General features: G+C 44.3%; 1 protein-coding gene across 1 annotated transcript in view; it reads left to right on the top strand.

The window, feature by feature from the left end:
- SLC25A46 (solute carrier family 25 member 46) overlaps positions 1,763–26,222 on the top strand; it is a 28,775-nt gene continuing 4,315 nt past the window's right edge. The window contains exons 1-7 of the mRNA XM_018049982.1: positions 1,763–2,158; positions 5,087–5,129; positions 6,068–6,125; positions 9,013–9,090; positions 9,539–9,639; positions 21,416–21,472; positions 22,697–22,754. Coding sequence (XP_017905471.1) covers positions 1,891–2,158; positions 5,087–5,129; positions 6,068–6,125; positions 9,013–9,090; positions 9,539–9,639; positions 21,416–21,472; positions 22,697–22,754 — 663 coding nt within the window. The 5' untranslated portion in view covers positions 1,763–1,890. The remainder of the gene's footprint in view (positions 2,159–5,086; positions 5,130–6,067; positions 6,126–9,012; positions 9,091–9,538; positions 9,640–21,415; positions 21,473–22,696; positions 22,755–26,222) is intronic.

Raw genomic sequence — 26,222 nt, 5'->3', positions numbered from 1 at the left:
GTATTGCCCTTTTAAACACTGTTATTTTTATAGAGAAAAAATGGGTATCACTCAAATTTGCCTTTCTCCAGTTACACAGATACTTGTTCATTTAACTATTACCCATTTGCATTAGTCTCTTTATGTACTTTTCTTATATTTCTACTGCTTTTCCCTTACTGTTAAGAATTCGTTTTTACAATAAAGTAACCCATTGTCCAAACCATGTTAAAGTGTCATTTTCCCAGGTTGTGGTTTGTCTTTAAATTTTGATTATTGTGTTTTTACTTTTTTATCTCATGTAGAAATTTAAATTTTGTATGGTCAAGTTGATTACTCTTTCTCTACACTGCTTTTGACTTTGCTGTCACCTTCAGAAAGTTTTCCGATCCACTATCCGAAAAATATTCACCAAATATTTTCTTTCAATATTCAATCTTCAAAAACTAAAAAAAAAAAAAAAAGCAATATATTACAGCTGGAATTCATATAACAGTAGGTTGTGAGGTGAGGCTGTTGTTTCTTCCTCTCAAGTGGCTACCCAGTTATCCTCCTTTTAATAAGCCATCCTTTCTCCAGTGACATAGATGTGAAGTTGTGAGATGCCCTTGTTTTTATACGACAAGTATATATATGTACACACACAGAGAGGACTTTTTCTCTTCCTTTTAATAAACAATAAGTTTTGGGCCTGAGCCAATCCCAATCTTGAGCCATCATTCTTAAGGAACACAGATATATCTTTATTACGTTCAGGAACTAACTGGATATTAGATATCCAGTAATTAGGTACTAGCGTTGGAATAATACTGAATACACTTACTAAGGAAAAGAATACATTTTCCCAGCCACATTACAACTCAAGAATGTCAGTCCACTCAAGACGAAGCTGATGATTGCCCTGAAAAAAAAAGAAAGGTTCGCTCGTGGAAGACTGAGAATAGTGCGTCAGAGTTCTCCTCTGAAAGCCCTCAGAATCCTGGGCGGCCGGGGGAAGAAAGGACCGAGGAAGAACCCATGCTGGGCTCGTTGAGATCTAAGGAGACACATGCTGCCAAAACAGCCCATGGAGCTAATAAAAACAGGTAGTAGAGGACTCTTTTAGAAGTCCTCTTAATTTTCAACTAGGTGTCAGTTTTGAACAGTATCGCTTGGGATTTAAATATGCCCCTGACTTGAGAAGCACAAGGCAAAAAAAAAAAACAAACAAACAAAACAAAACTACAGTAACTAAAGTCGTTCTGTGGCCTTAGAAAAGGAAGATGCTTAATTCCTAAGTCCTGGAGAACAGTTTGTATTTTTGGGTGGAGCCAGGAGGGCAGGGACGAGGAGGGCTTTCTCCCGCGACCTTCTATTCTAAGGCGTGCTCCAGCCTTCCACAGACTTCCGGGTTCACTGGGCCGAACGAGGCATCTCAGTAGATTTCAGTCGGAGCGCCAAGTACCGGAGGGAAAGCCAGGTGTGACCTTGTGGACACCGGCAACTGGAGCCTCCAAGAGCGCCTTCGTGGCTGGCGGGGCATTAGCGAGAGAAATACAGACCTCGGGCCCCTGTGTGGGGCGAGGCACTTCCGGGTGAGACGCCCAACCGCGCGTCCTCTAGCTGTAAGCTGCTCTCGCCCGATCAGAGGCCTCCCTCCAAACCCCTAGCGCCTCCCATTTCCCGGCATCCTCCCACCTCCCGGCATCCTTCCCGCTGGCCGCCGCTCCGCGTGCCGCCGCGTTTCCTTAGCAACCGCGCCTCCCGCGGCCGCAGGAAGCGGTAGGGTCACGTGCTCCCTGCACGTCCGGGCTGGCGGCGTGACTTCCGGGTGTCAGGCTGCCCGGGCGCCGCGGCCGCTGAGGAGAGGCTGTGTGGCCGGGGTGGCGGCGGGTTCCGGGGCGGGCTGGCCTTGTCCTGCCCCTGTGCGCGATGCATCCGCGGCGCCCGGACGGGTTCGACGGCTTGGGCTACCGGGGTGGGGCCCGGGACGAGCCGGGCTTCGGCGGCGCCTTTCCGGCGAGGTCCTTCAGGTCCGCGTCGGACCTGAGCCGCTGGGTGACCTCTCCCCCAGACATCCCGGGGAGCCGCAACCTGCACTGGGCCGAGGAGAGCCCGCCCCGCGGCGCGCCCGCCCCCTGCACGCCGCCCGAGGGCCCGGCGGAGGGGCCCTGCCCCGGCGGCGCGGGGCGCAGCGGCGGTGAGGGCCTGGGGGGCGTGCAGGGGCGGGCGCCGGAGGGAAGGCGGTGAGGGCCTGCGGGGCGGCGGTGAGGGCCTGGAGGCCTCGGAGGGCTGGCGGGGTGGTCCGCGCGGAGCGGCAGGGAGGGACCCCGGGCGCTGGAGGGGCGGGGAGAGGGATCGGAGGCCAGGCCCCCGCAGACCACGGAGTCGCGACCCGCCGCGCCGCCCCTTGGCGCTCCTTTCGCCCTCTGCCCCCGGAACAGGCCTCGGCCCTCTCCCTACTCCAGTGGTTTCTGGAGAGGCTTGCCATAGCCTTGGCGTGGCAGCGGTCACGGAAGGTGTCGGGATGCTACCTCGCATGCCCTGAATCCACAAAGGAGACTGGTTTGCTGTTTATCGGGACTCACGTGAGAAATAGCTGATTGACCGTCCGCTGAATCACCTTCATTCCATTGATCAGTGGTGGCTTTGCGCTCTGCAAAGAACTTTCTCCGAGACCATAGGCAGTCTTGGGCTCAGAGCTTTCTCTACCACTCTTAAAAGCTGAGACTTTCTTATCTTTGTGTTCTCTTCCTGTCCTCATCTTTAAGGTGTATAGAAGAATAATTCAGGGTTTTGTTAAAAAACAAAAACAAAAACCCCAACAAACAAAATGAGGTGTCAGTAATGCCTGAAACAGTGTGGACCACACAGTAGGCTAAAAGTCAGTCTTTTTTCCATGTAATCATAGGAGTTGTGTTTGTGTTCTAGATTCCAAACTACTACTGTGTTTTCCCACCTCCTCCTCTCTTTTTTTTTACTTAAAAACTCCACTAAAGAATGAAAAATACTTGACATTTTCAAGATAAGAATTTGGAATCAAGACATAATTACTCTGCACAATGTCAGAAGATCGGTTCAGTTCAGTCACTCAGTCGTGTCAGAGTCTGCGACCCCATGGACTGCAGCACGCCAGGCCTCCTTGTCAGAAGATAGAGATGTTTTAATTGCAACCCTATGTGATGTAGATATTTTCAACGTCGTCTGGAGTCATAAAATGGAGATAATGGCTGCTGCATGTTCCCGTTCTAAAAGTGTTAGAATAATAGATCATATCCTTAAATACTGTGTACATTCTAGACATAAATTTTAGCCCCATTTCTTCGACTAGGAAGTACAGTAACATTTATTTGGGTTACGGGGAGGAACAGATTGTACTATCATCCAGTGAGGATAGATGGAGGATCAGTGACTTACTCAGTGTTATATATACAGTTAGGTTTTTACTCTGTCTAGCTCTGTTTTTTTCCCCATAGGTCTCAGAAGGAGTACTGGAAAGTTATAAATTATTCAAAATGCATATGTGATTGCCTCACAGTTACCTTCTCAGGCAGTAAAGCTGTTTTATCTTTTCATAATTTATGTGTTGATGGTTATAATGAGATCTTAATATCCAGGGTTTTGTATGGAGTGTTTTGCAGCAGTTAAGAGGCTGATGAAAAACTCTGCAAAGAGGATAGAAGCCTGGGAGACTTAGTTAATACTAGTAAGCCTTCCTGACACCTTCCAGAGAATGTCAGTGGTATTTTTTTGTTAGTTTGTTGGATGACCTATACAAACACAAAGGGAAAAGATGAAAGGAGGAAAGTATCTTAATTGGGCTAAAGAAGCCTCTGCCCTTGTACATTTTTCAAGGCAATGGTGGTTTCCCCAGAGATTGTTTACATGGTCTTGTTCTGCCTCTCAGGGAATAGTTGAGGGCATCACTTCATTAGAAAGAGCAGAGATGAGAGGGAGGGATTGGAGAAGAGGAGAGTGAAAAGAGAATGGGAGAAAAATCCCTTGTGAATATTTTAGCTGAAATTTAATGTCTAGTCTCTTGGGGTTTGATATTTCATCTTTATGATTTTAAGTTTTTCAGTTAGGGAAAAAAAAATTTATTTTCTCTTTTGACTGTAAACCCAGCTGTAAACCCTCCTGATCAGCCTATAACTGTGCCATGAGCAGCAGCACGTATGTACGCAGTAGTATATCACAGAGACCTGATTTAGCGGCGTGTTCAGTCACTCAGTCAAGTCGGACTCTTTGCAACCCATGGGCTACAGGGTGTCAAGTGGCCTCTGTCCCTGGGACTTCTCAGGCGAGAGTACTGGAGTAGGTTGCCATATCCTTCTCCAGGAATTAAGCAGCTACTATCAAACTATTCTGGAGGAAAATGGCAACCCACTCCAGTATTGCCTGGGAAATCCAATGGACAGAGGAGCCTGGTGGGCTACAGTCATTGGGGTCACAAAAGAGTGGGACACGACTTAGCAACTAAAGATCAACACACCAAAGTCTTTAAACCTTGAGGAGAGAGAGAAGAGAGCCTCTTTTTCCCATTGCAGCTACCCTAAGTGCTCTTTCAACTTAATTATATTCATGGGATGTTTTGCTTGCAACTGTTGGTGTAACACAGATACTTTGCACCAGTCACAGTGAATGACTGATTACAATACAGGAGGTATGGTTGATGAAAGTTATCAGTCAGAGTCCTCACTAGAAAAAAAAAATTAGTTGGAAGTTGAAAACTAGTAGCCCTTGGCATTTACCTGCAAACATGTTTGATTTGGTCTACATGAAATTTTAATCCTTTTTAAAATAGTTCCCAGCATTTTAAAATTGGAAGATACTATATAAAAATGAGAATATCTGTTTAGAAAAATCACAGCTTTGAAACCCTGAACTCAGAGTTCCGTGTGGCAACAATGAGTTGGATCTGAAAAGCAGTTAGGGAGTCTGCCCCTTGTAACTTGCCACAAGCCCCAGTGGAGCTCTTCACTCATTCAAATGACCTTTCTGGCCCCTGTCAAAATTTGATTTGGGGACATGGAGTTTAAATGAATGTCATGTTAGTAAAAAGATATTTGTTCTTTTTTATGGTAAACCTGAATAATGGTTATGAGTAATCTTATTCCTTCTATTTTAGAGCAGTTGAATAGATTTGCTGGATTTGGTATTGGACTTGCAAGGTAATGTTTTGTCTAAAGATTTTTAATTCAAATTTTATTTAAAGTTTTTTTCTTTAATTTATAATGTTAAATAATTTGTATTACTTCCTTTAGATTGATTTTTGGAGAAGTAGCTAAATATTAAAAAGTGATGTGCAGAAAAAAATATTTAAGACCTATAATTTTCCCCCATAAGGATAGTGAAAATTCATTCAGTTTTCTAAACACAAAATAATTTAAAGGAATATTGTAAGAACTTTTCATGTGTCTGTCCAAAAAATAAAATGTAATTTTATCTCCCCCTCCGAAAAAAGTAATTTTGCATTGAACTTTTTTCCTCAACATGAGAATTATGACAAGATATTTAGCAGCATAGCATCTGTAGAATCAGCATTTCCATATGTTGTAAAATATTGTGTGAATATAGTTTTTGAGATGTCTTTAGTATTTATTTTGTGATATTTGATTCAGCTAGTGTTGATGTGATAAAGAGTTGATGTTGGAGAGGAAAAAAGAGCATAGCATCTATTGTTTCACCTAATATGTTCATTAAAATCCCTATAACTTAAGTGCAAAGTACATCCACGCCAAAATTTATAGGATGGATGGCTCTTCTGATAAGAACTTTGTTCACAGCACATCCTCTGAAAGAAAGGGGAAGGGGCATTTAAATTGTCTAGGAAGTAAGTTTTCCATATCAGGCCTACAAGTGTATCAATAATTTCATCTTTATACTGTACATATTAATATTATATGTTGTTTCTTTGCTTAGCAGTTTGCAAATCTGACTTTAGTTTTTTTTCATATTGAATCTTGTTATTGGTACAGTGATTTGTAAACACGTCTAAACATTTGAAAACTCTGTTTTTTTACTTTTAAGAATAAAGCATCACTTAAGTAGTACATGGTTCTTTAAGCATAAATCGCATGTGTTGTAAAGATGGGCTGCCCTTCTATAGTCTTTTCACAGAAAACGTGCTGGCCCATCCCTGCATCGTTCTGCGCCGCCAGTGTCAGGTAAGCGTGCTTTCTGTGGTTTCTAAACAGTGACCCTCACCCTGATTTGATGTATAGGCCTCAGGTAGATGGCTGAGACCATGTAACCATTATTCCGTGTGATGTATACCAAAATGTGTAATATATCAGTTCTCAAACTTTTTGGTATTTGAAAGCTAAGTCTTAAAATTTATTGAGATCCCCAAAGAACGATTGTTTATATAGATTCGGTTCAGTTCAGTCGCTCAGTTGTGTCCGACCCTTGTGACCCCATGGACTGCAGCATACCAGGCCTCCCTGTCCATCACCAACTCCTGGAAACTTGCTTAAACCCATGTCCATTGAGTCGGTGATGCTATCCAACCATCTTATCCTCTGTCGTCCTTTTCTCCTCCTGCCCTCAATATTTCCCAGCATCAGGGTCTTTTAAAATGAGTCGGTTCTTTGCATCAGGTGGCCAAAGTATTGGAGCTTCAGCTTCAGCATCAGTTCTTCCAATGAACACCCAGGACTGATCTCCTTTAGGATGGACTGGTTGGATCTCCTTGCAGTCCAAGGGACTCTCAAGAGTCTTCTCCAACACCACAGTTCAAAAGCATCAATTCTTTGGCACTCAGCTTTCTTCACAGTCCAACTCTCGCATTTATGGATTAAATCTACCAATATTTGCCATTTTAGAACCCCAAACTGGAAAAATTTATATATATATATATGTATATATATATTTATATATGTTTAATTCATTAAAAAACAATAAATTGATGAGGTATTAGCATAAAGAACATTTTTATGAAAAATCACTATAACGTTTTTGAAAATACCTTTAATGCCTGGCATAATGGAAGCCAGCCAGATTGTCACATCTGTTTCTGCAGTCTGTTGCAACACATGGTTTTTGAAAGAAACAAGAAAGCCTAGCCTTATATACATATGTATTTAAAAATGGGAGTTTTATATCTTTTTAGATAATTGGCAGATAAAGTTATTTGCAATGTGAAATCCGAAACCACACAGATCAAATTTTTTTATACTCTTTTACATTAAAACCTATTGATCTGTCCTTCACGTCGAATGGGTTTCTTTTTACTCATCAGGTGTGATTCTGTTACATCATGCATTGATTAATTGAAAAATGTTGATTTACTGATTATATAATCTTCTAAATGTTATGACATTTACTTATACTGTATTAAAATACCACCATCATTACAATCACTAGAAATCTCACCAGAAAAGTATTTTGAGTTTTGGTAGGTTCATGATAGTGGATGTAGGGTTTCCAGATTTCTAATTTTTGCTCATCGGCTCAAATTTATCATTGGCAACTAATAATCTTGTTCTCTAATCAGTGAGCCACTTTGTTTAGTTTTAAAAATATGTTTGTCCCAAGTAACTATAGTCTTCTTAGTTTTTCCAGGAAAAAAAATGGTATTCCGTGGAAAAAAGTGACTATTTTCAGACTTATAGCTCCATCAGACAAGTTCTTTTTCTTATGACAGCATATTCATTATGCAATACACAAAATATTAAATTAGAAAGATGATATGTACTCAGGAGTCAAGATTCTATGAAAGTCACTGCTTCACCAAGGACGTCTTTTAGGGAAAGTGGCTTTGCCTCTTCACATGTGAGTCAGATGAAGAATTCAATAAGCACAAAAATACCGTTTGGTGCCGCTGCCTTCAGTTATGCCAGAGTTAGCAGTTTTTCCCACTGTTGCTTTTGCACTATTATTGGAAATGTCAACACAATAACAAAGGAAATGATGCCTTAGTATCAAGAAAATAATTTTGAACACGTCTATCCCCTGAAAGGATAATGAGCTTTTGAGGGCCAGTGGGCCACACTGGCAAAAGCACCTATAGTATAACATCATCTTTGAAAATTGAGTTAGAAAAGATAAATTAGTTTTTAAAAAAAAATAAGTTTATATGTTTAGCACCAAAATGTAAGCATATAGAGAGAATTCAGTATTTAAATAGTAGGAATAGTGTATATGCCCTGCTGCTGCTGAGCCGCTCCAGGCGCGTCCGACTCTGTGCGACCCCACAGACGGCAGCCCACCAGGCTCCCCGTCCCTGGGATTCTCCAGGCAGGAACACTGGAGTGGGCGGCCATTGCCTTCTCCAATGCATGAAAGTGAAAAGTGAAAGGGAAGTCGCCCAGTCGGGTCCAACCCTTGGCATGGACTGCAGCCTCCCAGGCTCCTCCATCCATGGGATTTTCCAGGCAAGGGTGCTGGAGTGGGGGGCCACTGCCTTCTCCAATATCTGCCCCAGAAGAGGGAATTTTAGACACATTTTTTCCTTGCAACACTACTGCATCGTAAGCCAGTGCACACACATGTGAGTGATGTCTAAGAATGCCTTATAAAGCAGCACTTTCAGAGTGCGTGGCGCTTTCTGATGCTGTTCTATCCCGCCACCTAGTAAGCGCTAGCTCTGATCCCCGATGCTGATCTCATAGTGTCCCAGTTGCTCACAGCTTGTTGCTGCTTGCTGTGGAAGACAGAAGTCTGTTCCCAGAGTTCTTTGTGGTTCCTGTGTGTTAAATGGCACGAGCATTTTGCCACAGTGAATTTTGTGCTGATATTTAAGGAAACATAAATATCAGACAGCAAAGCCTTCTTTATTATATAGTTTATTGCAGGCAGACTCTTCACCAGCTGAGCGATGAGGGAAGCCCGGATATGTTACACGTTGGTCTCTCAGGGCTGTGTGTGTGTGACCACATGTGCTTCACTTTTAAGTTATTTAGAGCATTTTCTAAAGTAGTTTTGCTTCTGCAGGATCCATGCTGACTTTACAGTTGAGCTTTTGCTTATGCTGTGACTCCACTGTGTATCTTTGATGCTCTTATCTCTTGACAAAACAATAATAGAAAATAATCATAAATATCTTTTTCACAGGTGAACTACCATGCTCGGCACTACCATCTCACCCCATTTACAGTCATCAATATTATGTACAGCTTCAACAAAACCCAGGTGAGAAATAATCTGTCTATTCTAATAAAGCTATTTATAATGTACCATTTGGCCTTAGTAACAGTTAAACCAACAATAATTCCTTTTAATTTAGTTACTGAAGATATTATAACTCTTATGCTAAAACTAACGTAACTGGGTAATGATATCTTTTGATATCACTGAATAATCAGTAACTTCACATCTTTGCCAAAATTAATTAAATATTAAGGGTATTTAATCCATATTAGAGATAATTAATTTAGAGTGTTTGTCTTGGCCTAAATGTAGGCCACCCAACAATATTAAAGAAAGGAGGTAATTTACTTGTCATTCTCTACTAACATGTTCTTAGAATAATGTCTTACTGGAAAATAGCAGAAAACATTTAATGTCAAGTTTTATTAGGAACTTTTGTATTTCCTTTTTGGGCATCAGCAGAAATAATACTAAGTTCTGTTCATTTTAGGGACCAAGGGCCCTGTGGAAAGGAATGGGAAGCACATTTATTGTGCAGGGAATCACACTTGGAGCAGAGGGGATAATAAGTGAATTCACACCTTTACCAAGGTACCTTTTCAGCATTTTTCATTATTAGCTTCATATTAGAAATATGAAAAAATGATAGTTGCTAAAAATACCTTGAATTTGAAAACTTGCCTAAAGTAGCTAAGAGAAGAAACAGTCAATAATTATGTCTTATGGAATTGGTATGCGATAAAGAAAACCCTTCCTGTCCTAGTATCTATTGAGATACGTGTTTCAGCTCCTGCTGCTATGTATTCAGTTCAGTTCAGTCACTCAGCTGTGTCTGACTCTTTGCGACCCCCCGCCAGGTTCCTCTGTCCATGAAATTCTCCAGTCAGCACTGGAGTGGATTGCCATTTCCTCCATGGACTGTAGCCTGCCAGGCTCCTCTTGTCTGTGGGATTTCCCAGGCAAGGGTACTAGAGTGGTTTGCCATTTCCTTGTCCAGTGGCTCCTCCCGACCCAGGGATGGAGCCCGGGTCTCCTGCATTGCAGGCAGTTTCTTCTTCAGCTGAGCTGCAGGGAAGCCCACATCATGATTCCTGCTGTAATTAAAGAAGCCCCTTTCGGCGTCCACGGGACACTTCACATTGATTTATTGGCAACAGTTTCTCTTTAAAACCTGAAGTCTGCGCTAGATCTGGAATTATGAGTAGGAGATAACTTGGCAGAGTAGGAGAGTCGCGGTGACAGCGTCCACAGTTTTATGGAAATTGGAAGGTCTGAGTGGTAAGAAGTGTCTCGTGCTTAGAATATTGGGCGTGTGTGGAGTAGGATAAGATGAAAAGCTGAGGTGCTAGACTGAAGCGTGGTTCTGCCTTTGTTAAGTGACTTAGATTTTATTGTCTATGGAGTTGGAAACCAAAGGTGGGGGATTGTTTGCTTTTTATAATATATAGGTTATTCGATCAAGGATATAGTCAAGTGGCAATGTTTAGAAAAAAGGACGTATGCAGACAGAGACTTACGGAAAACTGTTATGGTAATATAGGCCAGATTGAGAAGGGTCTCAACTATGGAATAGAGCAGAAGCTGGACAGACATTTCTGAAGTATAGTTGATAATACTGGGAATGGGGTTGTAGGAGAGTGATTTAGCAGCAGAGACAGATTTCTCAATTGGAACTGAGTTGGAGAATTCCTAAAGAAGAGTAAGCTGGAGTGGGAAAGATAAGGAAGGCAACTCTCAATAAATGAAGTCTGAGACATCCAGGGGGCATGCCTAGAAGAGGCTGGAACTGTGGGTCAGAGTCCAGGGAAAATTTGAACCTGGAGGCGTGGCTTTGAAAATGTTCAGCTGAAGCTTGAAGGATGGGTGAATTTCCCTAAGGAGAAAGTGTAGGTTACATGACAGAGTGAACCAAGGACAGAATCCTGGGCTCTATGTGGGGGTGGATGGAGGGGTGGATGTGTAGAGAAAGATGCTAACAGAACAAGTTGGCAGTAGCAGGAAGCTAGAGGACAGCGGTGGCCTGGAAGCCGAGAGGGGCTCAGAGCCGTGGATTCTTCCGGAGGGAGGCGGCAGGAAGGTTCGGAATGTTTGCTCATGGGTCTCTCTTCTCTCTGAAACAGGATGAGGTGAAAGAAGGATGAGCACGGGGGTCAGAGTAAAAGAGCGTAAGACCAGTGACAGATGTTTGGGACAGTCACAGCTCTGAGTGACCGAAGGGGAACTTTGCAAGGAATCTACGGAAATAACGTTAAGAGATAATGTTGGAGATCCCGTAAATTTGTTTAGGTGCTGTATAGCAGGACTCTGATTTTCTTAATCAATAGTAAACCCCAGGGGTGGAGTTAAAGACCAGATGGTTTTTCAATCCAGAATTGGCCCCTGGCAGGGTTAATTTTTTGGATTGGCAAGGACCTGAGGGAGCTGAAGGTGCAGCCACTAGCATCTCAGACTTGAGATTCAGCCTTCATAGGGAAGGAACTAGAGACAGAAGAGGCTGGTATCAGGCTGTTTGCCACTGTGAGTGCTTTCAAAGGACCACATAGCCTTGAAGTTCCTTTAACACAGCTTTGCACAATATTGCAAACAAAAACGTTTCATCAGCTGAAAGTTGCTCCTCTCATACTTTAAAAAAAAAGGTGAATTTCTAACCTTCAGTAATTTTACCCCATTGCTTTTTATATCACACATAAGTTCGAAATGTAGTACTTGTCATCAAATGTCCTTGACATTTTCCTACAAACACACAATTCAATTTGTCATTATTCATTCATTAGTGAGATTATTTTATTTTAACGTATGTCCCTTACACTAGGTCCCAACCTTTAGGGTCACAGATTGCTTTTGTTTCTTCCCCTTACTGTATACCTAATTTTGAGCACATAGTAGGGATTCAGGAAATAGGAGGTAAATAAAAATGTAACAAGATTCAGTGATTTCTGTATTATAAAGAATTCTGTATTTGCAGTCAGGACACTGTTGGTCCTGGCTATACTGCATCCGGGCTACCCCAGTGGCTCATTGGTGAAGAACCTGCCTGTAGTGCAGGAGCCACAGGAAACATGGGTTTGATCTGTGGGGCGGGAGATTCCCTGGAGAAGGAAATGGCTACCCACTCCAGAATTCTCTCCCAGAGAATCCCACGGACAGAGGAGCCTGGTGGGCTACGGTCCATAGGGTTGCAAAGAGTCATACCCGGCTGAATCAAGCGACTTAGCATGCACGCACGCACGCTTACTGCTTTTTAGTTCTGGAACCCTAGGGACATAACAGCATGTCTCTAAGGCAGAGACGAAGCAGCAACTTTAGCTTCAGATTAAGGGAAGGGAAGAGGAAAATGGGAATGAGAAGACAGAATTTTGTTATCTAGCTTTCTTATTCTCTAGGCACACAGACACATCAGTTGTGTGGGTATATATTTTCTCCTGGTCATTTTGAATCTTATTAAAGAAGACACAAAAGGTTATCTTTGAGATTTTCTACTCGGGTTAAGTTTTGTTGGTAAATCTCACTCATCACTTCATTTATTTATTCAGCTCATATTTCCTGAGTCCCTACTATGTGCTGCTGCTGCTGCTAAGTCGCTTCAGTCGTGTCCAACTCTGTGCAACCCCATAGACGGCAGCCCACCAGGCTCCCCTGTCCCTGGGATTCTCAAGGCGAGAGCGCTGGAGTGGGTTGCCATTTCCTTCTCCAAGGCATGAAAGTGAGAAGTGAAAGTGAAGTCACCCAGTCGTGTCCGACTCTTCGTGACCCCATGGACTGCCGCCCCCCAGGCTCCCCCGTCCCTGGGACTCTCCAGGCGAGAGCGCTGGAGGGGGGCGCCGTCGCCTTCTCTGCTGCCCTGTGCTAGATCCTCGCTGACCCAGGCATGCGCACAGTGAGGAGGAGAAACCAAAGGTCCCTTCGACCACGACCTTTGGGATCTAGTGTAAGGGACATACGTCACGAAAAATAATCCCCCTAATGAATGAAGAATGACAAATTGAGACTTGTTCTCTAAAGGAAAAGAATACGGTTCCATGAGAGTGTTAGAGGGTTAGGAACAGTGTCGCTAAGAAAGTGACACTTAGCTGAGGTCTGAATGGCAGTCAGGAGGCACAGACTAATCTGTGCAGAGTGTGGCGGTGGGAAGGTGAAGGAGTCACGTGACTGGGGAATGTGTGTGAGTCACCCAGTCGTGTCCGGCTCTGTGTGACCCCACGGGCTGTTCCCTGCCGGGCTCCTCTGGCCGTGCGGTTTTCCAGGCAAGAGTATTGTAGCTGGTTGCATGTCCTCCAGGAGATCTTCCTGACCCAGGACTGAAGACAAATCTCCTGCATTGCAGGCGGATTCTTTGCCACCTGAGCCACCTGGGCAGCCCTGGTAATCGAGGGGAACGCTGATAGAGTTTGGACTCAGAGCAGGGTGGAGAGCGAGAGCCGGCCTGTGCTTGACCTCGTAGACCGCTTTAAGAATATTGGAGTTTTAAGGAGGCGTCAGTGACATAATCAGATGTATGTTTTAAAGGGTCATTGTAAGTGGAGATGAAGAGACCGCAGGAGGACCAAAATAGATACAAGGATACGTGTTCCTAGGCTGTCACCGCCTAGGAAAGAAATATGGTAACTAGGACCAGGATTGTATCTTTGAGATGGGTATAAATGGATGACTTTGAGATATATTTAGATAAAATTCGTTGAACTTGGTGATGGGTTAAAGTTGGTCAGTGATAGACAAGGAGGTGTCAAGGGTGACTTCTAGGATTTGGGGTTATGTAACTGGATGTCAGGCTTCTCCGGTGGCTCAGTGGTAAAGAATCCGCCTGCCAGTGCTGGAGATGTGGGTTCAATCCCTGGGTCAGAAAGATCCCCTGGAGAGTGAAAGGCTACCAGCTCCAGTCTTCTTACCTGGGAAATCCCATGGACAGAGGAGCCTGGTGGGGGACAGTCCATGGGTTGCAAAAGAGTTGGACACAACTTAGCAACTGAACAACCACAATTAGATGTCGAGTGAAGCCACTCTTAGAGTATAAACCTTTTTTCTTTTTTAAAATTCTGGCTGCTTTGGGTATGGTTGATTTTTCTTGGGGGAAAACAGAGTCATAGCAGACAAAGCGTCAAAGCAGTAAGAAGTAGTAAGCCAAAGCATATCACAGAAGTCAGCGTTTGCAGATGGGCTCCAGGGTCTCGGGACTGAGGCCTTGAGTTGCATGGAGATCACTAGGTGAGACAGTACGGATTCACCAATACTTAGTCTTTTTATACTGATGATGGTGACATCTGAGAAAAAGAATGAATCTGTAATGCTTCTTAAGTCACCAAACTTATAGTTTCTGAGTATTTATTCAGTTCAGTTCAGTCGCTCAGTCGTGTCTGACTCTCTGCGACCCCATGAATAGCAGCACGCCAGGCCTCCCTGTCCATCACTATCTCCCGGAGTTCACTCAGACCCACGTCCATTGAGTACATGATGCCATCCAGCCATCTCATCCTCGGTCCTCCCCTTCTCCTGTTGCCCCCAATACCTCCCAGCATCAGAGTCTTTTCCAATGAGTCAGCTCTTCGCATGAGGTGGCCAAAGTACTGGAGCTTCAGCTTTAGCATCATTCCTTCCAAAGAATTGCCAGGGTTGATCTCCTTGAGAGTGGACTGGTTGGATCTCCTTGCAGTCCAAGGGACTCTCAAGAGTCTTCTCCAACACCACAGCTCAAAAGCATCAATTCTTCGGCGCTCATCCTTCTTCACAGTCCAACTCTCACATCCATACATGACCACAGGAAAAACCATACCCTTGACTAGACGGACCTTAGTCGGCAAAGTAATGTCTCTGCTTTTGAAGATACTATCTAGGTTGGTCATCACTTCTTTTCCAAGGAGTAAGCGTCTTTTAATTTCATGGCTGCACTCACCATCTGCAGTGATTTTGGAGCCCCAAAAAATAAAGTCTGACACTGTTTCCACTGTTTCCCCATCTATTTCCCATGAAATGATGGAACTGGATGCCATGATCTTCGTATTCTGAATGTTGAGCTTTAAGCCAACTTTTTCACTCTCCTCTCTCACTTTCATCAAGAGGCTTTTGAGCTCCTCTTCACTTTCTGCCATAAGGGTGGTGTCATTTGCATATCTGAGGTTATTGATATTTCTCCCAGCAATCTTGATTCCAGCTTGTGCTTCTTCCAGTCCAGCGTTTCTCATGGTGTACTCTGCATAGAAGTTAAATGAGCAGGGTGACAATATACAGCCTTGACGTACTCCTTTTCCTATTTGGAACCAGTCTGTTCCATGTCCAGTTCTAACTGTTGCTTCCTAACCTGTATACAAATTTCTCAAGAGACAGGTCAGGTGGTCTGGTATTCCCTTCTCTTTCAGAATTTTCTACAGTTTATTGTGATCCACACAGTCAAAGGCTTTGGCATAGTCAATAAAGCAGAAATAGATGTTTTTCTTAAACTCTCTTGCTTTTTCCATGATCAGCGGATGTTGGCAATTTTGATCTCTGGTTCCTCTGCCTTTTCTAAAACCAGCTTGAACATCAGGGAGTTCACGGTTCAAGTATTGCTGAAGCCTGGCTTGGAGAATTTTGAGCATTACTTTACTAGCATGTGAGATGAGTGCAATTGTGTGGTAGTTTGAGCATTCTTTTGCATTTCCTTTCTTTGGAATTGGAATGAAAACTGACCTTTTCCAGTCCTGTGGCCACTGCTGAGTTTTCCAAATTTGCTGGCATATTGAGTGCAGCACTTTCACAGCATCATCTTTCAGGATTTGAAATAGCTCAACTGGAATTCCATCACCTCCAATAGCTTTGTTCGTAGTGATGCTTTCTAAGGCCCACTTGACTTCACATTCCAAGATGTCTGGCTCTAGATTAGTGATCACATCATCATGGTTGTCTGGGTTGTGAAGATCTTTTTCATACAGTTCTTCTGTGTATTCTTTCCACGTCGTCTTAATATCTTCTGCTTCTGTTAGGTCCATACCATTTCTGTCTTTTATGGAGCCTAGCTTTGCATGAAATGTTCCCTTGGTATCTCTAATTTTCTTAGAGATCTCTAGTCTTTCCCATTCTGTTGTTTTCCTCTATTTCTTTGCATTGATCGCTGAAGAAGGCTTTCTTATCTCTTCTTGCTATTCTTTGGAACTCTGCATTCAGATGCTTATATCTTTCCTTTTCTCCTTTGCTTTTCACCTCTCTTCTTTTCACAGCTATTTGTAAGGCCTCCTGAGACAGCCATTTTGCTTTTTTGCATTTCTTTTCCATGGGGATGGTCTTGATCCCTGTCTCCTGTACAATGTCATGAACCTCAGTCCATAGTTCATCAGGCATTCTATCTATCAGATCTAGGCCCTTAAATCTATTTCTCACTTCCACTGTATAATCATAAGGGATTTGATTTAGGTCATACCTGAATGGTCTAGCAGTTTTCCCTACTTACTTCAATTTAAGTCTGAATTTGGGAATAAGGAGTTCATGATCTGAGCCACAGTCAGCTCCTGGTCTTGTTTTTGTTGAGTGTATAGAGCTTCTCCATCTTTGGCTGCAAAGAATATAATCAATCTGATTTCAGTGTTGACCATCTGGTGATGTCCATGTGTAGAGTCTTCTCTTGTGTTGTTGGAAGAGGGTGTTTGCTATGACCAGTGCATTTTCTTGGCAAAAGTCTTTGCCCTGCTTCATTCTGCATTCCAAGGCCAAATCTGCCTGTTACTCCAGGTGTTTCTTGACTTCCTACTTTTGCATTCCAGTCCCCTATAATGAAAAGTACATCTTTTTTGGGTGTTAGTTCTAAAAGGTCTTGTAGGTCTTCATAGAACCACTCAACTTCAGCTTCTTCAGCGTTACTAGTTGGGGCATAGACTTGGATTACCGTGATATTGAATGGTTTGCTTTGGAAATGAACAGAGATCATTCTGTCGCTTTTGAGATTGCATCCAAGTACTGCATTTTGGACTCTTTGGTTGACCATGATGGCTACTCCATTTCTTCTGAGGGATTCCTGCCTGCAGTAGTAGATATAATGGTCATCTGAGTTAAATTCACCCATTTCAGTCCATTTTAGTTCGCTGATTCCTAGAATGTCAACATTCACTCTTGCCATCTCTTGTTTGACCACTTCCAATTTGCCTTGATTCATGGACCTGACATTCCAGGTTCCTATGCAATATTGCTCTTTACAGCATCAGACCTTGCTTCTATCACCAGTCACATCCACAACTGGGTATTGCTTTTGCTTTGGCTCCATCCCTTCATTCTTTCTGGAGTTATTTCTCCACTGATCTCCAGTAGCATATTGGGCACCTAATGACCTGGGGAGTTCCTCTTTTGGTATCCTATCATTTTGCCTTTTCCTACTGTTCATGGGGTTCTCAAGGGAAGAATACTGAAGTGGCTTGCCATTCCCTTCTCCAGTGGACCACATTCTGTCAGGCCTCTCCACCATGACCCGCCCATTTTGGGTTGCCCCGCAGGCGTGGCTTGGTTTCATTGAGTTAGACAAGGGTGTGGTCCTAGTGTGATTAAAAAAATGACTATAACCCTGGGTCATCATTTGTGATCTTTCTTTGTCTACTGCCCAGATCCATCCCAGTCCTTCCCCAAACCTTCCCTGAGGCAGAGTCAGTCAGACTTCATGTTGCTCTGCCCTGAAGTGGCCTTTCCTTTCCTGTGGTGTTTCTCAGATCATTAACATGAGCAGCACCCCACCCAAGGCAGCTCAGTCTCTCAGGGGATCCCTTTGGCTTAACTCCACCTTAGTTTGACTCATCTCACGAGTGCAGTTGTAGATTTTACTGTTTTCTTCTTCTGCTGTCTGTTTCTCCCAATGACTCCTCTGGACTCACTGACATTGAACACATTCCATTTTAAATACAATGGAATCATTCTGCAGTTCAGTAGATTTCCTTTCTGATTAACAGTCCTCCCTTAGGGAACACTGAAAGAGTCTAAGAAAGAAAAATCGTAAGTTTGATTTTGGAGAAGTTTATTCTGACACAGAGAGAAGTCTAAACTGAAGACAACAGATCTGGGAGGTTCTGAAGTGTCCTGTCGGATGAGGTGGCCTAGGGAAGGGGTGTAACATATAAAGGAAGAAAAGAAGAGGGCTTCCGCCTTTAGGAACTCCAGCGTAAGTCACTGAGTCAAGAACAGTGCCCCTGCACAGGAGTCCACAGTAGAGACCAGAGGAAGGGAGAAAAGCCAGAAGCGTCTGGGGTAGTGGAGTATGGGGGAGGGAGGGCGTGCGGGAGCAGCCGGGAGCAGAAGTGCATGGCGGCTGCGGAGAGTTCAGGTATAGCCGCGAAAACGCCCGTGTGATTGAGTGATGTGGGTGGAGGCCACGGAGACCTTGGCAGGAGCTGTTTTTGTCGAATAGTACGGCAAAAGCCAATTTGGAATGGGCTTAGTGATGAGTGGGAAGTTAGGGCATGGAAACCGCAAGTTGAGACAGTCAGCTGGGAAGAGGAGAGAAAAGAAAGAGCTAGAAGATTAGGGGCTTGGGTTAGATGGTTTTTTTTAAGAGGTAGCTCTTTGGTCATGGGAAAGTAAGAAGCAATTGAAAGTGAAGGCTGGGGGCTTCCCTGGAGGCTCAGTGGTAAAGAATCCGCTACCAGTGCGGGAGATGCAGGTTTGACCCGTAGCCTGGGAAGAAGATCCCACGTGCCATGCAGCAGCTGAGCCGGCGGGCCGCGCCTGCCGAGCCGGTGCCCCAGAGCCTGCGCTCTGCTGTGAGGAAAGCTGCTGCAATCAGAAGCGTGTGCGCCACAACTAGAGAACAGGCAGCGCAGCAGCCAGGACCCGGCACAGCCAGTAAATAGGTAACAGATTGCTGTAACAGAAGGTAAAGGCTGCACAGGTACAGCGCCGTTCCACACTTCGGTCGCTTCATACATCGGTTGTGCCTGGGAGCGTGTGTGTCAGATAGAAAGCCTGAAAAAAAGCAAGTCGCCTCCCTTTAATTTCGTGGCTCATTTGAAGGGCAGTGTTTGCATGTGAAGATAGCGAAGTAAAAATAGCTACGTATTCTGGTACTTGGCGGTGAAATATAGAAAGGCTTAGTCAGAAGTAGAGTCTCACACTGCCCTCTTTGGCGAAGCTTTGAAGTGTGCTCGTTTAAATTTCTAGCGCTATGCCAGTAGGTTTTGCCCATTTTACAAAGGAATAGACACCAGATACCAGGAAGAGTGTCTCATTTTTTAATGCTTGGTTTTAAATTTCTCTTCTTTTTACCTTAATCCCAATGATCTTAAGAACTGGCAGCAGCAATTAGTATGCAGTGAGTGTGAGCAAACTCCAGGAGATGGTGAAGGACAGGGGAGCCTGGCATGCCGCACTCCGTGGGTCCCAAAGAGTCAGACAAGACTTAGTGACTGAACAACAATTAGTGCTCAAAGCAAAGGTGTCCCAGTCCTTACAGAAAGGCAGGTTACAGACCCATGTATCCATAAGGTTCATGAAATGCTCAAAATTGACATCATCATAACCAGCGGTAACCCTGTCTGAGGCCATATAAGAGAACAGAGGGCTTCCCAGGCGCCAGAAGTGGTAACGAATCCACCTGCCAGTGCAGGATGTAGGGGATGTGGGTTTGATCCCTGGGTCGGGAAGACGCCCTGAAGGAGGGCATGGCAGCCCACCCCAGCATTCTTGTCTGGAGAGTGCCATGGACAGGAGCGTGGTGGGCTGCAGTCCAGTGTCGCAGAGTCGGGCACGACTGAAGCAAGTTGGCACACACGCAAGAGTAATAGACCTACAAACCTTTTAGCGTATTTTGCTTTATAATCATAAAGTCACTGTCAGATAAGTAGCCTAGTCTTTTTTACAATTTTTGTTGTTATCATTAAATGTCATTCCAGCTATTTTTCTACAGTTGTTCAGAGCTAGTATAGTATTCTGTTAATAATTTCATCAGAATGTGACCCAGAACATTCTCTAAGGTCTTTTAAATCAGAGATGGTTGTTTTGGGAAAGTTTCTCTGCAGACCTTTCAGTCTCTAGAAAAATGTAGGAACACTCATGTGTCACACATGCCGTAAGTGTCCTGACTCTGTGTTTAGAGCACGTATGTTATTAGTGGTTTCCGTGACCTCCCTCTGTCTTCTTACGTCGTATTCCCTCGTCTCAACAGAGGCTGTTTCTCTCGGGCTCCTGCTCTGGCTCAGGGCATGGTGTGTGCGCCTGTGGCGCCGCCGACCTGCCGCAGCCCGTCTCCGCTCGGTTCTGCAGCCCCTCTTCTGTCACTCCACCTCCCTCCCTCCCGTCCTTTCTGCCTTTTCATTTTCTTCTGCCTCCTTTTTTGATTTCCCCCTTACTCTCCGTATTTTCTCATTGTTGACTTTTCTCTTGATGTAACTTTCTCCCTTTTTGTTCTTCAGATCAGCTTGCCTCTCTTCTCTTTTCGGGTTTCCAAAAGAAACCTAAATCGCAGGAAGCACACAGTCCTAGACCTCGGCCCCAGACCTGGTATTCTGTCCGTCTGCTTTGAACATATCCCTGTGATCTTTTTGACCTTTCTGTCTCTCATAAGTAAAAGGCAATACCTTATTGTAGGTGTTACAAGGCAGTAACATATACAAGGCAGTATCTGTTTATCTCACAGGAGTCCTTGTATCAAGTGAGATGAGAGGCAGTACAGGGAGATGGTATGGACTTCAAGTCACGTGGACCAGGGTTTAGACCCAGCTCCACCACTGACTAGTGGCGTGGCTTTGGGTAACTTACGAACCATCACTGAGCCTGTTTCCTCATCTATGAAATGAGGCTTATAGGTTCATTGTGAGGGTTAGAAATGATTTATGCGAAGTGCTTTGCACGATGTCTGGCATATAGCAGGAGCTTAAAAAGATAAAGAATATAATTAAACAAATCACAAAAGTAATGCCACCTTAATAAGTAGGGGCACTTTGAAAACTGGGTGCTGCACAGGCGTCTGTGTCGCTCAGCGCTGCAGTCGATAAGGTTTCTTCCTCCATTCTGTTTTCCTGTCCGCTTTCCCCTTCGCCGTCCACTTTTCCTGCCTGCCGTTTTTCTTGTGTGTGTGGCCACACTGCATGGCTTCTGGAATCTCAGTTCCCAAGCCAGGGAGGGAACCCAGGCCCTCAGCAGTGAAAGCATGGAGTCCTAACCTGGGCCACCAGGGAGCTCCCCCGTGTCCATTTCTATCATCAGTTACACCGCTTCCTCCTTGTTCAGTGCAGACAGAAAGACCGCCTGTGTTTTTTCTCTTTTCAATCCACTGCGATTGTTTGACAGGTTCCAGAAAGAAAATTATTCACCATTAGAATATATTTCTCCTACAGATTAAAAAAAATTAAAAATTGATTACCTTTTTGAAACTTGGGCTAATTCAGGATGTTTTAAATAGCATGGCTTTTGTTTATTTATTTTTTAGGGAGATTTCACATAAATGGAATCCTAAACAAATAGGAGAACACCTTCTATTGAAATCGTAAGTATCAAAAGCAGCATTTGTATTGAAATTTAACCAGTTTTTATAGTGTTAGAACTTAAAAAAACTTATTAAATAAAAGTTAAGGAAAATAAGAGCAAAAGGAATATTTGTGGGACTAAAAGTTAGTAAGAAAATTAACACAGTTTAGGAATAAAATCCTGAAACATGTTATCTTTCAAATCTTTCTTATGTGGAAGGCTGAAATCACAACTTAATTTTTCTTTGTGTTCTTAGGAAGTTAGCAGGGATCGTCAACTTGTTAAACCTGAATTGCCAGGAAAATTATTATTCTTATAATTATTATCATTATTTTATTGGCAAGTAGACATACAAACTTATTTGTGTGGTGATGAGCAAGCTCAAAACCTTAGTGTCATTAAAATGTAGTCCTAAAGGCACTTAGTGACATTACAACACTGACCATTTTTATAGATTAGAATTTTACTCTTCACTTTTTAATTTTTCTTGAAGATTGTGAATTGGAAACCCCCCAGCTTGCTGGCTCCCTCTGTGGGACATTCCAGCACATTATTACTTAGTGATGTTCCATTCACCTTGAAAACCACTACTTGCCAGGACCTGGCCCATGGGGTTAGGTAAGTCCCACCTTGATATTATTTTAAGTGACTATATTTTGCAGGCTTGCAAAGTTGTATGTCTCACCAGTGGCAATAGGAAGCAACTTTGCAAAGCTGTACAATATCGTTTTTTAATAATAAAAGGGGACTTCACTCACCATGGAAGACTGGCTTAGCTCTGCTGGGTGGGAAATCTGGGAATGAATAATGATAATAGATAGGACCATAGCAGAACAGTAGCCTTGTTTAGATGTCACTAAAAAGGCAAGCAATGGAATGGATCCCTCATCCTAACTTTGAAGTATCCGATTCGTAGGCTACGTTAAGCTGTGTGCAGGTAGATGTCCAAACAGTGAGTCATAAACAAGCGTACGTTTTACTGGTCCAAAATAAGTTACTTTCTTTACAGGCTGTCCCTGTGTTATTTTAATGCATAGTTTTTCGTCTCTAATTGTTGAGTAAAGCATCTTATGTTATAGGTCTCTGAAGTTATCTTTAGGCTATAAGTATTATTAGTTGAAAACCTTGAAGCTGTAATTCAAGCTTGAATATAGATTGTGCTGATATATTAAAGTAGGTATTAAAAAATTTAGTGTAAGCTTCTTGTTTCAGTGTACTGATAAGTTTGTTTTAATTTCTACAGCCTAACTTACATAGTGGCGATGCCTTTTTATTCAGCAAGTCTAATTGAAACAGTACAGGTGAGCTATTTTTTATTGTCATTTTTCCATTAAAAATGTCTTTTGGAATATTCAGTATATCGTGTATGTCTGACAGTGTAATACAAATTTAAGACAATATCCTTCTAGAAACCTTTTTCACAGACACCACACATATGTCAGAGGTTACATGCTGGGCACATTGCCAGTGTGTCGGTTTTCTTTGCAAATTTACTCTACGCCTCTGGTGTTAATTCTTTTTATCCCTTCCGATGGGCAGCTGTACTCTCCATTCAGATGTCTCGGAACCCAGCCTATGACTGGCTCTGAATAGAAAAAGCCTATAGGGTCCCCCCCAACTTTCTAAGACGCGTCTGTATGACTCGAGTGGTTGGGGCTTATCAGATGATAAATGGCTGCTTGAGCATGAAGCAGTGAGGAGAGTAGCTCCCCGCTGGTTCGCCGGGTCGCATTCTTCCTAGACGCTCGCTTTGGGGAGCCTTTGATGCTAGTCGCACAGCAGCTCAGCAGTCGCCCGCCCACACTTTACGTTGTGTCACTGTTTCTAACCGCGTGGTGGCGCTGCAGGCACATGGAATTCAGGTCCTCGCTCACGCGCCGTTCCTGCCCTGCGAGGAGCCCCCTTGACCCTCCACGCCGTCAGCCGTCTGCCTCCCGCCGCCCCCCCAACCTCCGCCGTCTGCTGTCTCCCGCGGCAGACGCTCTAGCGTACTTCTCTCTTTGACGGATATGAGTTTTCTCTCTATAAGAGCCTCACTGGATCAGTGTCACCTCTTCAAATTACTCTCTTTCCACTCAGCTGCTTTTCTGGCCACATCGTTGATCCTGTATGTATTTTGTAGAATTATTATTCGACATATTAATGTCTTGCTACCCAGGTATTTCCTGTCCCCTTGCACTTGACAGTGTGAAAATGATATAACCTTCGTGTGGGGCTGCAGTTTTAAAGAGTTATCAGTAAAGATGACATCATTTCAAAGATAAGGGAAACAACAGCAGGAAGATAATGAAGGAAAAACAAACAGGCTAGCTTCAGACAGCCCCGTGTCACAAGCATTTCTCTGCTTAAATGAGGTGTGTGGCTGAGAGCTGATGTCTTAGCCTTTCTAAACCTTGTTTTTCTCATCCATTGAATGGGGAGAGTCTTTTATTAACTGAATTACAAAGAGGAATTTTTTGTGCAGCATTCCTGGCCCACCAGCTGTCGCTTCTGATTTTTTAGCCCAGCATTGCCGATGTCTCTCCTGCCGGGGCTCCCTCCTGCCTGATCTCCTGGCGCTCTCTTTTCCTCCCAGAGCTCTCCTCTCTCGAGCGCCCTCCCTGCCTTCAGGGGCATCCTTACTGCGTCTCCTCTGTGCTCCAGGGCGCAGGCCGTGCCCCTCACTGCTCTGTACCACAGTCACTGTCCGGGGGACTCATGTACCCCAGTGACTCCTTCCAACTCTCCCATCTCTACGAGTTTAAAAATTAGGGAAGTCTTGCTTTTCGTATTTCCTTCATCCTTCATAGCTAACAGTCATCCTGTTGTCAGTTCTGACTTCATGGAGAATCTGAGATGGTCTGCTCCTTCCTATCAATAGGCCCCCATTCCCAGCTCTTCCTGTCACATAGCTGGTTTCTTCCTACTTCATAGGGGGTTTTGCCTGTCTGGGGAGCTCAGATCTCTTTGAGAACGGTCTTTGCCTTGAAAATCACACATTTATGCATAGATCTCCTAAAGAACACTTCCTGAAGCTCTTAAATATCAACTTCCTAGTGATCTGTTGTCTTTTACTAAGATCCCTTGTTCTGTTTCCCGGATTTAAAGGCCATTCTGCATGCTTATGCAAGGTTAGTGTTCTTAAGTTGCAATGCTCATATCCCTTTGCTGAGTAAGGATCCATGTTGACTCATATTCTCTGAGGTGAATTTCAGACTTCTCAGCAGAGTAAACAAGATAAATAAAAGGATACTTCATGGTACTAACTGCCAAAGAGAATAAAAATAAAACAAGGAAATTAAGAGGTGTAATGGGTAGAGAGAAGTGATTACTATTTTTTTAAGATCCAGAAAGTTCTCATTTAGAAGCAAAAGTCCTTTGAGTAAAGGTGTGAACATAAGAACTACATGGGTATCTGGGAACACAGCATTCTAAGCAGAGGGAACGCAGGTGCAAAGACCCTGCGAGAGGCTTGCATCCGACGTGTGTTTGCAAAGCAAAGAGGAGGCCAGTACGGCTGACGCTGACTCAGGACGGGAGAACAGGAGGAGATGAGGTCTGAGATGGAAAAGGGCGAAAGGGCCCACAGGACGCTGAAGATCGCTGTGATAGTTTGGCTTTGCTTTGAGGGAGACGGGAAGTCGGTGGTGGGCTTGAGCAGACGGATGACATGATCTGACTTAGGTCCTGAATAGGCTCTCTTTGGCTGCTGTATTACAATAGGCTGGAGTGGGAAGGGAAACAGAGGCAGGGAAATGACCGAGGTTAGGTGGGCTCATGTTAGTCTCGTGGTTTAGCTTGACTGAAAACTCGCGCATCTATGTGTCCGGCTCCGACCTTTTCCTTGTGATCTAGACTGTAAACTGCAGCTGGAGCTCATACCCTAGACTCTGCATCTCTGAACTCTGGATCTGTCCCCCGGTCGCTGCCCGGCAGTGCGGCCCAACTCCGCGAGAGGACTGCTGTCCCTCCAGTGCCTCTGGCCGGCAACTCCGAGCTCACCCTTGTCTTCTCTCTCCATAGCCCTCATCCCTCCCACCAGGAATTCCTGCTTGCTGTAATTTTATGATGAAAGCCCAGGTGAAGCATTTCATTTCCTTTGCTGCGTGCTATTCCGGTCCACCATCGCGTCTTTAACTGGCTTCCCAGCCTCTGCTCTCATGCTCCTCTGCACGACAACCTCTGCAACACAGATTACATCTTTCCGTCTTACACTTCAGACCAGCTAGTCATTTCCCACCTGACTAAAGACCAGAGTGCACGGCGGCATGGTGTGGCCCCAGAATGCCTTTTTAACTCACTTTTTGCTCTTCTCTTCCGTCACTGCTGCGGCCAGATTGGCCGCGTTGTTGTTGTTGTTGTTTAGTTGATAAGCGTCCAACTCTTCTGCAGCCCGTGGACGGTAGCCCGCCAGGCTCCTCTGTCCATGGGATTCTCAGGCAAGGATACTGGAGCGGGCTGCCATTCCCTTCTCCAGGGGATCTTCCTGATGCGAGGACCGCACCCTCGTCTCCTGCGTTGGCAGGTGGGTTCTTCACCACCGGGCCACCTGGAGAGTCCTCTCCTGCCTGTCTGCTCCTCTGTAACCAGTATCACAGCTTCTTACACGCGCCCCATGAGTACAGACAGTGGAGACGCTGCCGACGATAGTGACTTCACATCTGCTGAGGCTCTCCGTGCACCAGGCCTTCTCGCATTTAGTGCTCCCAGCAGCTCTGTGCATAATCCCACTTTTGTAGAAGAGTAAGCTTCTGGGAGAAGTCAAGTCACAGGTGCCCAGGATCACAGAA

The sequence above is a fragment of the Capra hircus genome, chromosome 7, assembly GCF_001704415.2.
Source record: "Capra hircus breed San Clemente chromosome 7, ASM170441v1, whole genome shotgun sequence".
Lineage (NCBI taxonomy): Eukaryota > Metazoa > Chordata > Mammalia > Artiodactyla > Bovidae > Capra > Capra hircus.
This window is presented reverse-complemented; position numbering and strand designations above follow the sequence as displayed.